Here is a 16,341-nt window from a genome sequence, read left to right on the forward strand (position 1 = left end):
AGATCTCAAACCTCTCAAATAGTAAGCAATCATTCCTATGAAGCAGCGATGCGGTTGGGGTCTCAGGCAAGCTCGTTGTGGTGGTTCCTCAGGGACAGAGAGTGTTTGAGATTGATCTAGAAGGCAAATGGGCTTTCAGTACAAGCTTAATGGGAAATTGTTTTCAGTACTTTGGGTTAGTTGTGACATGAGGTTCTACTTTGAGCAACTGAACTACAGTGGTTTCTCAGCCACGAGCCAAGGCTGTGGTCACGGTCGATTCGACCTGAACAATTGAGGACTTGCTATTTAAGAAGAAATCTGAGAAAGTGAGTTCACAAAGAATCAGATTCCACAGAATTATCTTTAACCACAGCACATTGTACAAGTTTGTGGTATTTATATAGCATGTGCCATTTGACATACAAGAACAACCATCTTATATGCTTGTAGTCACACACGTTACCTGCAGCAGAATGAGGTAAAAGGACACAGCGAGCACGATTCCTGGACATCCACAATACGTGTTAGTGACGTGTATGGTACCGTGCATGCCCTTTTGTCTTGTGTTCAGTCTCAGCGCTGCATAGCTGCACCTGTGTGCACTTTTGCTTCTTCAGTCTGTCTCACTTTGACTTGAGTGCTGCACATTCGCACACCGAATGCTTCGCTCAGGAATGGAAAGCGAGGAAGAAAACATGATTGCACTTCCTAATGTCTTTTCGACTCTGTTGGATGTGCAGGTTTGCAGGTATATCAAAACTAGTTCAAAGTTTGCCAAATGATAATGGAATTTCAGACCTACCAGCAAACCATCTTGTACTGCGCAAGGAAACTTGCACAGCGCAAGAGGCAATTTGGCCCAATAGGCCTGTATCCTGTGAAACGATTTTGTGTTCTGCTTTTATGATAAATGTTTGCAAATGTAGGCTCACAGAGGAGCAAAACGACAAAGGGCAGCAGGTTCACAGAATGACAAAGGATTAAAGAGGAATGGAGGAACAAAAACACAACACATGTGTTGATGGGTGTCAGAAAGGAAAGGTACAATGGGATGGGAGGGTGTGGGGTGGGAGAGGGTGTGGAAAGGGAATAGCAAGAGTATAAGAACAGGGGTAGATATGGGAGAAGGCGTGAGGATGATGATGGGCAGCATTCTTAAAGGACTGGAGGGAGGAAGCACAAGACAACATACACAGGGAGCTGGTTCCACCGACAAGGGAATAGATGGACCAAGGGATGGGTGAGAACATGCAACGTAGAATCAGGGCAGGCAGGATAGCCGAGAGATATGTACACTTGCTTTTGAGCTGTCTATGCGACTGTAGGTTTGAATGTCGACCCACCAATAAATTGTCATCCTGGTGTTTTGCAGGTACGGCGATTCATCAATGTGTGTGCCGTTCCTCGGATGGATGTTAAACTGGGCGTCCCATCTGCCGGCATCAGTTTGTGGCCGGTAAAGATCCTTCGTGAAGAGGAGGTGAGCTATTGCCGGCACCTTGGCCAAATTCCAAATTCCTGCCCGAACTTCCACAGTGCACTGCATCAGCAGAAGAGACATATTTTCCACATGAACTACATAATTACTTTTACCTCACTCGAACTTAAAAGTATAGAATTTGTAGAAAATTTCCTTGCAAAATTATCCAATATGCCAGCTCATGAGGATTGTGGGAGTGAAGTGCATGGAAAGAACAAGGATACATGAACTGAGGGAGGATATTGATGTGAAGATGAGCTTGACAGCTGGAGGGATTGGTAAAGAGATGATGAAGGTGGGCTGGGTATCTGGTGCGGATGGAGGAAAAGAGAATGGTAAAGAAGGCCGATGGGTTGAGGGAGCAAGGTAGGAGGAAAAGAGGTAGATCTCGGCTGAGATTGGAAGATTGTGTGCGGAGGGATGCAAGTAAGATTGGGGTGGCTGAGAGTGGAGAGAGTTGGGCCAGGGATAGAGGGCAGTGGAGGAGTATTGTACAGAAGGTGGGGTAGCAGCACCTTGCTGCCATCAGGCCTCACACCATGTAAATGGAAATGAGGATGGAAGAGAAGATTATCTAACATTCAGGGAAGGGGGATCTAACTTCCATAAAATTGATATGCTGGGTTTACATCCTCATCTTAAGGATGACATGTTGTGAGATACAATAGACTTCATTGTTGAGGCAAATTCCAGATTAACTCTTAACTCCACGCAAGAAAACCGAGGTGTGCATTGAAAATTTCAGTTAATATGAAATAATTTAAATATTTTTAAAAACCTCATCAGCTATAAATCATAGAAATCACAATGATGAAGATAATCAAAACAATTCATTCAACTGGAGACCCTCATTGAAATGTCTCCTGCATATCTCAAGCCAATTCATTCAATGAGTGCACATTATTTCTTTTTCGAAAATAATAAAAGGAGCTCGGTCTCGGCGTGCCTGCGTCCGTCCATCCATCCATCCATCCCTGCGTCCACAATTGTCTGATAGGGGATACCACAAATCAAGCCCAATCTGTAAAAAGTATGATATAGTTAAGGTAGGTAAGGATAGGTGGGCATCAAAGTTTCAATTTACAATGAAACAAAATTTCTTCCTCCTTCATCTCCTTCACTTATTATAAGGTGAGTCTCCTTCAATCCCATTTCTCATATCGATTAAAGTCAGAAAACGCTTGCTATATTCAGTACTTCTTTTTTTTCTTCAACATTTCCATTTTATTCATATTCCAGTAATCTATCGCCCTGTCAAACAGTATGTCTGATGATACTCCACCTTTCGCTCGACTTACAACACAGGTGAGAAAAGGATACCATATGAAAAAAAGCAGCTGATATTTCAATGATTTATTCGCACAATTTTTAAAAGGATGAACGTTAATTTTTTGCCGGGTATTTCTCCAAAGCAGTTGCACTTATCCATAACATCAAAACCAGGGATGATATGTTGGAACCGGAGTAGTAGGAAAAGGCATTTCTGGACCACTTACCAAGATGTGTTGACGTAACTGATAACATCAGCCGAACAACTCAGAAAACGGAATCTATTGAACAAACATCTCAACAGTTGGCCAGAAACCTCTTTTCCTACTTTTTAAAACTATTAACCAATTGTATTATAATGTAAGAGTTTGTTCATAAATTTGTTTTCTGCAGCTGCTTTTTGTCATCGTCGTTCGTGTGCAGCACAAGGCTGTGGGTCAGCATCGGTTCCTGCAGGGCCGCGGCACTGCCACCTATTCAGCGCCCCTGTAGGTTAGAGCAGGAGTTTATAATTTGTTGACTATGCCGGCGATAGCTCGCCCACTCTTCACGAAGGACACTGGAGATTTTTAGCATCGACCAATGAATGCCGGCAGATGGGTCACCCAGTTCAACGTCCATCTGAGGGACAGCATACACATTGATGAATCACAGTGCCTGCAAAACACCCGGATGACAGTTTTATAGCTGGGGCCAGATTCAAACCCTAGCTAGATAGCTCAAAAGCGAGTGCGCGTACATCGAGGATATCACGCCAACCCGCTACCATTGTTAAAATGATCTAAAATTTATCTTGGATTGAATAATGTACTTTATTTAAAAAGAGTGAAAAGAGCATTAAAAAAAATAAAAACCCCGATAAATTTCCGACATAAATGAAATGGAAAACAATGAAACATTTTGTGAATTGTGCAATATACGTCCTCCTATTATATTAATTTGCAATTGGTCACCAGCTTTGACACCAACACAAATTTTTATTACGGACCCAAGGCATCAGAAAAAAAAAGGCGACATATATCGAACAAACAGTTTCACACGGAGCACCTCACCGCCAGGACAGCATTTAAATTGCATCAGATGTGGCAATCAATGTGAATTGTTGATTCCAGTTTGCTGGCTCGATGACAGAAGATTCCATTTGCATTTTTGCTGCGTCCATTGCTACCTTGTTGAGAATCCCGTGCGGACACGGGTAACTTGCTAGTTTTTGTTAAATATTATTCAAAAGATTAAAAGCTAAAAACACTAAGATCCTCAGATATATAAGGGACACAGTCACAGCAAAGTCTGTATTAAAGGAATTTTTAAAAGTGTATATAAATGTAATAAAAGATGCATACCTAAAAAAAGTTATTAAATTTAATACAATACCAAGATATAAAGGGTCATCAAAGCACTCTGTAAAGTCTCTCATGTGTCGGTTGCTCTTCTTATCCAAAGAAGGCCATTCACTTGGAAACATACAAACTACCTGGTCTATACGTTTATAGTGCAGAGGTGTACAATGTGAAGGGTCTAAAGCTAAAGGAGCTTAACCTCTCCATGATCTGATCATGAATGTCACCATAAGTCAGACATGACTTGGCAGAACGAGATCACCAACAAGGTGAAGACCCATGACATTTGACGACATTTCAGGAGTGCCAAGCGGTGCAATCAAATGTTCTGTGGACGTGTCTGATCCTCGACACGGCTGCGAAAGAAGTGCGATGAATACCAGAAAAAGAAGAAAAGAAGCGATTTAGAAGTTAAACTTTGATGTACAATTCTTACTGCTCCTCAAGAGATCAATATCCATTCGGGATTTCCAAAGAAAAGACTGGCTATGCGCGAGAGCACTCATGTGAAATAATTCGGTTATTATTGGCCACCCGAAGCATGTGCTGAAATGCTCTCTAAGTTTAATAGCATAAAAGAGCTTGCTGCCAAAAGAGTGGCTTAATTCACAAATAAAGCGAAGTCGATTGGAAAGGAAAGTATCTGTCCAGGCCAGAAGCGAAACTCTTTTGGAAGCTGGTTCAAAAGCTTTCAAATTGATGCTTTGAAAAGCAGGTTACATTAACAGGCCTTTACTGTTTAAACAAAGTATGACGGTTCACAGGATGACCCTTCTTCATTCGCCACGCAGATCATGTCAGACACACGCATTTCAACATGCTCATGATGCTTAGCTGCTCTGGTTTGTGCATTTGCATCTGGGAGGAGCAAAAGACGTGTTTCAAGAGCATACTGTTGACAAGACAAGACAAGACAGGAGAGGCCTTTTTGAGCAGCAGAGAGATTGTGTCAAAATGACATGTTCACGGTTTTGCGGCCCCGATTAGTCAATCACATCCTCGTTTGGAGTTGGGATGAAAAGAGTTGTTCTGACTGATTATCAATGATATCCTTAAATGCATGTGATTAATAGCATGTCATGGAGTAAGAGACAACCAATAAACATGTTCATGGGTGGATGTCCTTCCAGCCATACAAATATTGCAATTTCAACACCCAAAGAGTTTGGTCCTATATAAAACATTGTTGTTTATCATCAAGAAAAAAACAGCCGGTTATCTATTGAGAACACTACTCGATTATCAAGGGGATTTTGGTGCAGGCGAGATGGGCCAAATGTCCTTTTCCTGTGTTCAGTTAACTCGTACGTCACCTTGTTGGACAGAATAGCCATGAGGTACACACACTCGCCGACAAGCTATTTATTCTAATCTCGGGCCAGTTATAAACTGCCATCCACTCATCCCGGTGTTTCACAGGTAGGTTGATTCATCACTATGTGTGCCATCCCTTGAATGGACGATAAACTTGGAATCACACCTGCTGGCATTAGTTGGTGGATGTTAAAGATCCCACAGTGTTCTTCGTGGAGAGAAGGCGAGCTATCACCAGCACTATGACAAATTAGAAAATGCTGCTCTCACCTACAGAGGGCATTGCATCAGAATCACAGCCACACCCTTAGCCAATGATGCTACCCAGCAGCCTTGTGCTGCATAAGAAAGAAGGAGGAGGTGGAGGAGGGAAGAGGAGGAGGAGAAGAAGCAGAACGTTGATCGACTGATGAAACCAAATCGAAAATAAGCATTTCATTCATGTCGGCTTGCTTTCCAAGATGGCTGGAGAAAGAGAACCAGTGCAGAATTAAAATCGATTTATATTTTGTAAAAGCAGAATCATCGCAAGAGACGTCCGTACATCAAAACGAAGTATGTCGACCGGTGACATCAGAGCTCAAAGGTCTAAAAGAGGTTGACAGTAAAATAACAGTTTTACAATTAACGATTTATTTATTAGTCACTACGAAATTTGGGCACAATGTAAGAAACCACTCTAAAGTGAGAGCATTCATCTTTACGCGCATCTCACCCTTGAGCTCCATGTTCCTTATCCCAAAAATATAGGAAGAGGAATAAAAAAAAAACGCAGCAAATAAATATCGGTCAAACAAACCGTGATAAGAATAATTCAGAAAGTGAAATATGTAACAAGCTGACATCGCTTTCACTCACAGTATTCCTAAAATAAAAACACGCAATTAGAGAAGGAAGGCTAGAAAGGGCAAGGATAGATAGTTCAGGACAATTTGACGTGTGACGACTCCACAAACTAAGGCGTGTCAACTTTTCCCACATGTTGGCTCATTCTCGTAGGCACGCAGGCTGTGCTTTATTACTATTAAAGGTAAACACTGGGCCAAGAAAGTACTGCAAGGCAGAGGAAGAACGAAGAACTTCGGTTGGTGATGCTGGTTTCTGCTGAAGAATCCAAATGCCACCTGACTTTAATGCACATCTGGAAAGAAACGAGAGGACAATACTTTGGAGGAATTGTGGACAGTAATTCCAGAGAACAAAACTTTGACTAAACAAGTTGATAAAGTACATGAAGAAAGACAAAAAAAAGAAAAGCAGAAACACAGGGACGAACTGTTTTATGTGTTTCGGTTTGTTTTCCGTCTCCTTTGCCAAAAATCGGGATTGTGTGGATCAGGTGCAGCTTCGGGGTCACCTTGTCAGGTGGCAGAGCCAGTCCCTATGTCCCTGTGTGGAAAGTGTGATTGGCAAACTATCGATTGACGGACTGCGGACGTGAGCTTAACGTGGGGGAGGAGAGCAACAAAATGAAAGGTTTCGCAGAAAGAGGAGAGAAACACATCAAGCTGCTGTCACCTTGCCAATCTGTAAAAGTAGTTTGCTTCCATCTCCATTCTTAATTGCAATGGATGACAAAGGTGTATAAGTCGCATGAGGCACCATCGACATGATTCCTCCAATGCATCCTGATGATTTTGCATCTGAGTTGCCACAGTTAGCCTTCCATCGAGCGGTGGATTTGGCTTCGATGACGACGTTGAAAGCTTGAAATAAAGGTGCTTTATAATCACAGAGGCCATGAAATAATGAAATAAACCTCAAAACACAATTCATTCCATTTACAGCGGGAGCCTGTAGTCCCTGGTGTTGGGCAAAGTGTGTTTGTTGCAGGAATGCAGTTTTTGGGCAAATTACAACAGCATTTTCCCATTAGCTTTTCAAAAAGTTGCCAAATTTACTGTTGAAATGTTTCTCACTGGAAAAGCCTAATTTTCAGAACAACTTGCATGTGCAGTAGATACATGGACACACACACACACACACACACACACACACACACACACACACACACACACACACACACACACACACACACACACACACACACACACACACACACACACACACACACACACACACACACACACACACACACACACAGTGGAGATTGCGCATTACTTGCTGAAGCAAGTATCGTTTGTATATTGCAACAAGACTCTATATATATGTTTGTGTGGTGTCGTCTAAAGGGGTCTAATGGGTCTCGACAGTCGAGAGGGCATGGAGGGTCTCAAGGTTTAAATGTCTAAGGTGTCTAAAGGATGTAAAGGTCTGAAGGGTCAATGAGGTCTAAGTGGTCCAAAGGGGCTGTAAGGGTATTAAGGACTCTAAAGGTCGAAGGGATATATTGCACTTGTAAGGTCTAAAGTGTTGAAGGGGTCTGTAGGGGCTCAACGGTTGAAAGGAAGAAGGGGTATAAAGGTCTTAAAAGGTATAAACGATAGGATCGGAAAAGACCTATAGGGTCTAAAAAGTCTAATTGGTATGTTGCAAAAGTAGTTAAGAGATTTTTTTAGGATCTAAAGGGGTCTACGGAGGTCTATAGGGTCTACATGGTCTAAGGAGTCAAAAAGGTGTATTGGGTCTTAAGGATCAAGTCGTCAAAGCAGTCTGAAGGCAACTCAGGGTTCTCAAGGAGTCAAAGGGTCCTAAAGGGATCTTAGGAGTATAAGTGGTCTCAATGATATATAGGGTCTCAGGGTCTACAAGGTCTAAAGGAGGTATAAAGGCTGAAAGGGTCAAGGTGTCTCAGGGTTTAAAATGGTCTAATGAGTCGAAAGGATCAATGGGTCTCAGCAGTCTAAAGGGTGTAAAAGTCTTAAGGGGTCTAAAATATATAAAGGGGTCTAAATGGGTCTCAAGGGGGCAAAAGTGTGTGCAGGTTTAAAGGTTCTGAACGATATAAAGGTCTAGAGGGTCTCAGGCATTTAAAGGGTCTCAAGGTTTTGTAAAAAGTATGATTGCAATGCGAAGACTCCTATTTAACTAACAGCTTGGGTCTACAAGGGGGTTTAAAGGGTCTATGGAGTCATAAGGAGTTCCCTTCGTGTGCAGCCTTTTGACTGCTGGTTGCATGGTTGGTTAGGGGCACGGCTATGCCACTGATGCAGTGACCCTATTACCAGTACACCGGCGCTCATTTTGCCGACCTCAAAAGGATGACAGGCTGAGTCAACCCCCTGGTGTTAATTCAGCAGCGAACGGGCCTCAAACTCAGGACCCTAGGATCCCAAGCCACCCCCTAACCACGAAGTCAATGCCAGGCTTATAAGCGGTCAAAAGGATTGAAATGGTCAGTGTGGCCTCATGTATATAAGGGGTCCAAGGGTCTAAGGGGGGCAAAACTAACTTAAAGTTCAAGGGGTCTAAAAGGTCTGAAATGGTCCAAAAAGTCTTACAAGGTATGTACAACAGCAGTTAGAGGTCAAATGGTTGAAAGGGGTGGAACAATCCTTAAGGGTCAGGGGGTCAAAGCAGTCTAAAGAGTGAAAAGGTCTTAAGGGGTCAAGGTCGAAAGGATATGTTCCAATAGTGGTTTGGCTCTTAAGGGTTATAACAGCGTCTACATGGTCGAAAGGGTCAAAGGCATCTAAAATGTTAAAAGGGTCTTCAAAGGTGTAAATTTAACGGGTCAAGGGTGTCAGCACTATAAAAGGTTCAAAAAGGTACTGTACGTTCCAAAAGTACATAATTAATAGATGTAGTCACGTTGAAACTGAAGTTCAAACAGTACGTAACTAGTAGGGCACTCTGTAGAGTGCATACCTCTGCTCGGGTGAACAGTTTACGTTTTGTATCCCACCGAAAGGCCGGATCTGCATCCGGACCTCAACCAAAATCTACACACAACCGGCCCGTCCTGTACTGCTTCATCGCTACACTCCCTGTCTGGCATGAGCCAGCAGAGGTGGATGTAGCCACGGCGTACTTGTTGGTATCCGGAAGATGGTGAGCTTCATCTGGGCAGGGCAAAGCCAGGGGAAACCCTGGTGAAGGTCTGCAGTGGTGGTTCTGACATGAAAACCAATCGTCCGACCCAGGTGTCGAGGAGAAAGACCAATCAAATCATATAGTAGCTGGTTCCCTCCTAAGTTTCCCTCAGGATAGCTGGAGCTCTTGCTGAATGCGCAGTTTTATCCGGTAAAGTGACTGACGAGAGGCATTGGAGCCAAAATGGCTACAACCGATTCTCAAACTTTGAATGGGTAAGATGGATCTTCACCAAAATCGAATAAATTCTTCCTCGTCACACACCCAACCAGTTCATCAATTCTTGTCTGAATCTTTCCATAACTTTTTGAGATATTGTGCTATTTATAGTTTTTTGTGCTATTTATAGCTGCGGGTTCAAATGGGGTACAGCTCCAGGGATCTGTGGCATCCATGCTGAACTTTTCAAGGCTGGTGGAAATGCTGCACTCGTGACGTTGCATGCAGTTCTGTGCTCTGCCTGGAATACAGGCATCATCCAAACCGACTGAAAGAGGGGCCTTGTTGTCCCTCTCTGGAAAGGGAAGGGTGATCGCCAAGACTGCAACAACTACTGAGGGGTGATGCTGCTCTCGGTGCTGGGCAAAGTCTTTGCTCGGATAATTATTGATAGGGTTCGCCACCATCTGCTTGAGCACCAGCGTCCAGAGCAGTCAAGCTTTACACCAAAGCGGTCTATGATTGAACGTATCCTTGCTATTCGGGTCCTCACCGAGCGCAGACGAGAGTTTCAGCAGGGGCTGCTTGCAGCCGATGTTGATCTCTGTAAAGCGTTTGATTCAGTGAATCGGGATGCCCTCTGGAGGATTCTTGGTCTTCGTGGGGTGCCACCAAAACTGATCGATTTGATGTCTGAACTATACTCTGGTACTGCGAGTGCTGTGAGATTTGGTGGTACCATCTCTAACTTATTTCCAGTTGTTACTGGAGTTTGTTTGGGATGTGTACTGGCCCCCACAGTTTTTAGCACTTGTATGGACTGGATTCTGGGGAGGATGTCGGAGAGATCAAGCTGCGGTGCATCTTTTGGGAATGTCAAGATCTCTGACCTTGATTTCGCAGATAATGCAGTCATCTTTGCGGAATCTCTAGATATCCTTTTGGGGGCACTCAAGGTGCTGCATGAGGAGTCAGAGCCGCTGGGATTACAGGTTTCTTGGAAAAAAACTCAGATCCAGGCTTTCATTGATGTCTTGGATGCTTCTATCCTGTCTGTACCTGTTTGTGGTGAGGATGTTGAGGTCACGGAGAGATTCACTTACCTTGGCAGTGATATTCATGTCTCAGCTGCCTGTGAGCCAGAGGTCAACAGACGTCTGGGTCGGGCCTGGGGAGTCATGGATTCACGAGATCATGGGGTGTGGTGCTGCCTGTACCTGTGTGCGAAGATAAAAGTCCAAGTCTTCAGGTCCTTGGTGCTTCCAGTGTTGCTCTCTGGATGTGAGACTTGGACTCTAACCAGGGATCTGAGACAGAGACTGAATTCCTTTGGTGCCAGGTCTCTTCGAAGAATCCTTGGCTATCGCTGGTTGGACTTTGTGTCCAACGAGCGGTTGCTGAGAGCGACTCAAATGACATTTGTAACCTGCATAGTCTGTGAGCGTCATCTGCGGCTGCTTGGACATGTGGCTCATTTTCCTGATGCTGATACTGCTCACCAGATTCTCTCAGTGATGGAGCCTCATGAGTGGAGGAGGCCAATGGGCCGACCACGTGCCTCGTGGTTGCAGCAGGTTGATCAGCATCTCAAGGAGATGGGGATGGGCCAGGCAACTGCCTGGAGGATGGCCAGACTGAGGCCCCTGGAGTATTGGCGGAAAGTGTATGCAGCGACGTGCTGCTCTGGCGCATTCTCCCATACCTGACCTGACCTAGAGGTTTTGGCCCTATTTCTCAATGGTGAAGAATCACTTAAAACATTGTCGTATCTGGATTTGGACTTGCGGTTGGGTGGGGGAGTTGACGTCCTGGGGAATAAAGTGGGGGGGGGGGGATGTTGAGGACACGAAGCGAGTCCATATATATATATATATATATTGCTGCGGGGCAGGGTATCGGCTGCGAGCACGACCGCGAGATGGAGCAATAGAGTTGGCTCGACCGATTGCCAGGATTTAGATCGTACCTTTTCAGAAAACTCTGGAAAAGTACGGGTCCATTATCGGACCGTGAAGCGTCTATATTTCTGCCACATGATACAGGGTTATTGGCCAATTTTCAAAATACCTGGATTTCCACGTGGTGATTTACCGAGTATCCACACCCTCGATGGCACCCATACGGAACAAGCCGCTTAGCGTACTCGAACCGTGTGCGACCCGAGCGGTTTATAGCCGAGATTCATCGGTCCAAATGTCCCATTACAGCGGCAACAGCCTGGCTAATTTTCCAACACGCAGCACACTAAGCTAATGGAGGAAAGGACACGAACGAGCGGATACATTTCACAAATTGGGATGTTTATTTACAATAATAATTGGGGAACGAGGGAAGCACGCAAGAGCAGTGTTAAACCGATTTAAAGAAATGCACGTATATACAGCACGGAACTTATACAATTTCCTATTTAACTGACTGGTGCCACAAACACACATATGCACACACCCTAAGAATCGGACCAAAATGGTCTTTATTCTGACCTCCAGCCCGGAGGACAGTCGAGCTGGAGGAGAGAGTTTGTTTGACCTTTCCGCTTCGTGCGGTCTTCAAGGACCAGGTCCTCGGGGCAGAACTGGACCCCCAGCACGATCCAGACGATCCAGACGCCCTCACGACCGGGCTCCAGGTGAACGAAGTTGGCAGGGCGAAAGCTGGCAGGAGAAGACCCTCCGTTGCACCGACCACTCCGTGCGCAGACGCTTTTGCACTCCACCACCTTGCGCGCAGATGTTCACTTCTTGCCAGAACCCCCACCCCTCCTTTTTGTGCTCAGGCGCGAGAGACCTCCTTTTGTCGCCACTCGCCTCCTCATTGGACCGTCCGTTCTCGGACGACTCGTCGCGGACTCCCGATTGGCCGGGGCCGAACACTCTATCTGGCTAAGGTGGAGCCAGCCTGAGGTGCTGAGCTTCCTGGTTCGACAAAGAGCATGCCCCTGCCCTTCTGGGCGGAGTCTCGATCTGAGGTGAAGGAAAACTCTGCCCCGTACGTGATCGAACACGCGTATTCAATGGCGTCGAGCAGAGCGAGGGGACGATGACGCTGGCATTGATGGTGGTGTAAAAATAAACGAAAAGAAAACCTGACTATTAAAATAACTCCACAGCACAGGAACATTTAATTACCCATTAGACTAGGGTCGGGACCCTATCTATCCACATTTACTTATCGATATAACTGAGCTATAGGACCTGTATGTTGAGTGCAGTAAACTTCCAAATCAGCAACAATATATATATATATATATATATATATATATATATATATATATATATATATATATATATATATATATATATATATATATGTATATATATATATATAGAGCTGTGGCATATTTCATGTCCACATTCACATTCGTTCTTGCAGGTTTTCTTTCCAGTATTTAGAATGTTCATTGACCTCTGTGAATGTTAAAATTATAATAATAACACAAAATATAATTCCGTTTTTAAAATCTGAATATTCATTTAGCCTAATGTGCTGCAGACATGTCCATTTAGTTTAATGACAGTTCATGGCAAAGGAGAAATTAGTTTTACAAATATCCATTGAGTAAGCATAATCGTTTTCTCTGTTAAACATTGTGGGTAAAATTTGATCAACATTAAGCTAATTTTGTGCTTTTATCCCTTGCCCTCCTCACTGCAGCCAACCAATGAACCCACGTAAAGGCTATCTCTAAAATAGCATTGCAATCTTGCTCTTTCTTACTCAATGATCTGGCACCCATTGTACACTCCATCCCATTCCCTCGCACCCCCGCACATACCATCTTCATCCCAACCCTCAGCGGCACCTGCCAGCTCGTAGTGCTTCTTGCGCAGTTCTCCCAGGTGCTCACGCTCACGTTGCAGAGAATTCTCAAGCTCAAGGACTCGTACCTGCATCCACAAGACAAGCATTCATAGTTTTATCGGTCGCGTTGACACTGTCATTCAAATCCAACGTTTGTTCACTGATCGACGAAAGCTTCTAAACCACGATCCCCAGCTTTGTTTCATGTTGTGATGATAAGGTAATGAAATTTGATCAATGCGAGATGAAAGATGTGAAGGATGTACAGAAAGGCTATAAAAATTTAACCTCTGGTTGGTAAGTTATCTGACTGGTTTGGTTAATTTTCTGAACAAACTTAGTTTAGAGCCGGCTCGTTATGCAAGTTAAACACCATGTTCATCGAACGTGGTGGATGGCCATCCAAAACCAAGCATGTTCAGACAAAATCACAAAGAATGTATTGTTGATAACCTGTAAAGAGACATGATGTGGAATGAAGAACTAGTCTTGCTGGTGAAGGCTGGTGTCCGTCTCATTACGATGGATGAAATCAATAGGACGTTGATCGAGGTATACTAATCGCTGTGGAAAGCAAGGAGAGGCTGATACTTTGGTCGGTGTCCCCTCGTCGGAGCAAAAGGGACGTGGCCTTGTCCAAGAGACACGTTCGCCTCATTAACGCCTCTCTTTTTCTCTGACAAAGTGTTACCGTCCAAAATATCAGCCTCTCCTCGCTTTCCACGGCGGTTAGCATACCTCGATCAACGTCCTGTTGTTTTCGTTCATTGCAAAGAGATCCGCACAGAAACTGGTAAATCTCGTGGATTACCAGGGGTTCAAATCCATATACACGTAAAGTCCCCCAAAAGTCTTGTGCATCCTTGTTGTTGTAAATGCCTTCAGATGAAAGGGAACACACATTAACCACCACCAAGTTTGAGGCATTGTCGCAATGTACAAACCGACATTTGGTGCAACAATGGGATACTGGAAGTCAATTGTGCTTGAACCACTCGGAACCCAGAATAAAAGCAAACGCCCCGGCAGTGGAGATTAAAAAAACAAACAAACATCCTTGTCCCAAGGAAATACAAAATGGCTGCTCGAGTCGGGCAGCAAATTAAGAAGCTTCATCGATGATGCACTTTGAACAGTGAGGTTTGTGTTGCAGCAGCAGCGGTGAAACTGTGAAGGTTTATTTGACAGAAAGGAAGTAATCCAGAGCAAGATGCCCATGCGTGGCATAACAATGCACATTCTTCATCATGAACATGGAGTGGGACTGTTATCAGGAACCTTGGGCTTTGTGCAATGACGAATCCACATTATTCATCGGTTTAAGCACTGACGACGCCTGTCCGTATGACACACACACACACACACACACACACACACACACACACACACACACACACACACACACACACACACACACACACACACACACACACACACACACACACACACACATAAACCCCTTTCCTACAACCCATCGACAGACATCTACATTTTGCTCACAATTCCAAACTATTCTTCTCCCTCCTCCTTTTATATTTGGTTAAAAAAAATAATTTTGTTCTGATGATAACCATCTGAGGGTTGCACTGCCTAATTGAAAGGACACACAGATGCGAGGCAGCAGTGTAGCAATTAGACAGTGAAGCAGACATTATCATCTGTTGTGGATTATCCAATTTGACACATGGCCGAGATTGCCACGATCACAACCGATTGGATTCACCATGCCATCGAATCAGAGCATCGAGAAGCTGCTGAGACTGCACTGGGTACAATAAAGGCTTATGGACCCAAACAACATTCCGGCTGTCATCAGACGTACCAGTACGAATACACAGGTAAAAATAGTGAGTTGATGGAACACCTTACCCCATGCTGTGTTGAAGTATATAATAAAATTGAAATAAAATAATGATTTTAAACGTCGTATAAAGAAATTCCAGAAGTTTACCACCGTTTATGCAGCGTCTTATACACCACTTTACTTGCTGTGTTTAATCATACAATCCAATTGAAATAAAATAAAGATTGGAAAAAGTGGAATTAAAAAAAAAAATTAAATTCTCGAAGTTTACTGCAATTGATGCAGCATCTTTTACACCACCTTATTTTTCACATTGCATTAGTTATCCATGCCTGGTGTTATCCACCACCTTTAATGACGTCTTTAAAAACAGTGTTTCCTGCTTGGATTGATTTTTCAATTTTGTTTGATTGCCAGACAGGCAGATTAAAAAAAACAAAAACAAATCTCACTCCCCTCTGCACACGCATGATTGGGACAAATTCAGAGACAAAGTACTGCTAAACTGCAGGTTCTCTTTCCGATTCATGTTCAAAATATAATATTCAATTGAAATCAAGTTGTTCCTCGATCATAAATTGACGTTTGCAGATGGACAGATGGAGACAGACAGACAGACAGACAGAAGTGAACCTATTGCTTAACCCCACTTTTCACTTTGCGTGTGCGGAATAACTCGAACGGCACTTGGTAGAGCGCATACCGATGCCAGGCTGAACACTTTACGTTTTGTAGCCCATTGATAGGTCGGATCCGGATCTTCGAAACCAAATAAATTTGTCATCGTCGCGCACCAAACCTGCATACCAAGTTTCGTCTGAATCCGTCCATAACTTTTTGAGAGATTGTACTACATATCGTTTTCAGCCCCATCCTTCAGTGGTGAAGAATCACTTAAAAATGATTTTATCCGGATCCGAATCCGGATCCTCACCATAACTTTTTGAGATATCCTGCTCACAGACAAAGAAACAAACAAACAGACAGACAAACAGGGGTGAAAACATAACCTCCATCCACCTTAGGTGACGGAGGTAATAACAATCGATTGAAATTCGCATTGAGGGGACTGCAAATAAATTGAATCAAACGTTAGTAGATTATAATGTCAGGTGGAAGAATGCATCATTCCTTATTCAGATGAATTTCCATTTCAGTGTTGGAAATGTGCTTGCTGACTGGCACACATGTAACATTCCAGG

General features: G+C 43.8%; 1 protein-coding gene and 1 long non-coding RNA gene across 9 annotated transcripts in view; one reads left to right on the plus strand and one right to left on the minus strand.

The window, feature by feature from the left end:
- The window catches only part of LOC147011041 (uncharacterized), a 147,429-nt gene extending 133,801 nt beyond the window's left edge, over window positions 1-13,628 (plus strand). The window contains exons 3-4 of one of the 2 annotated variants that reach the window (XR_015052090.1): window positions 1,355-1,462; window positions 13,189-13,628. This is a non-coding gene — a long non-coding RNA (uncharacterized LOC147011041). Of the gene's footprint in view, window positions 1-1,354; window positions 1,931-13,188 lie in introns of those variants that run through there. The other variant, XR_015052089.1, reaches the window with a different exon arrangement.
- The window catches only part of HIP1 (huntingtin interacting protein 1), a 438,658-nt gene continuing 426,005 nt past the window's right edge, over window positions 3,689-16,341 (minus strand). For 4 of the 7 annotated variants that reach the window (XM_085858610.1, XM_085858612.1, XM_085858615.1 and 1 more), the window contains 2 exons: window positions 13,310-13,421; window positions 6,533-12,579 (listed from right to left, as the gene is read on the minus strand). In XM_085858610.1, the coding sequence (XP_085714736.1) occupies window positions 12,409-12,579; window positions 13,310-13,421 (283 nt within the window). In that variant the 3' untranslated portion in view covers window positions 6,533-12,408. The other 3 variants (XM_085858611.1, XM_085858616.1, XM_085858614.1) reach the window with 2 other exon arrangements.

The sequence above is a fragment of the Eptatretus burgeri genome, chromosome 16 (assembly GCF_056783735.1).
Source record: "Eptatretus burgeri isolate ZD-2024b chromosome 16, Ebu_testis_v1, whole genome shotgun sequence".
Lineage (NCBI taxonomy): Eukaryota > Metazoa > Chordata > Myxini > Myxiniformes > Myxinidae > Eptatretus > Eptatretus burgeri.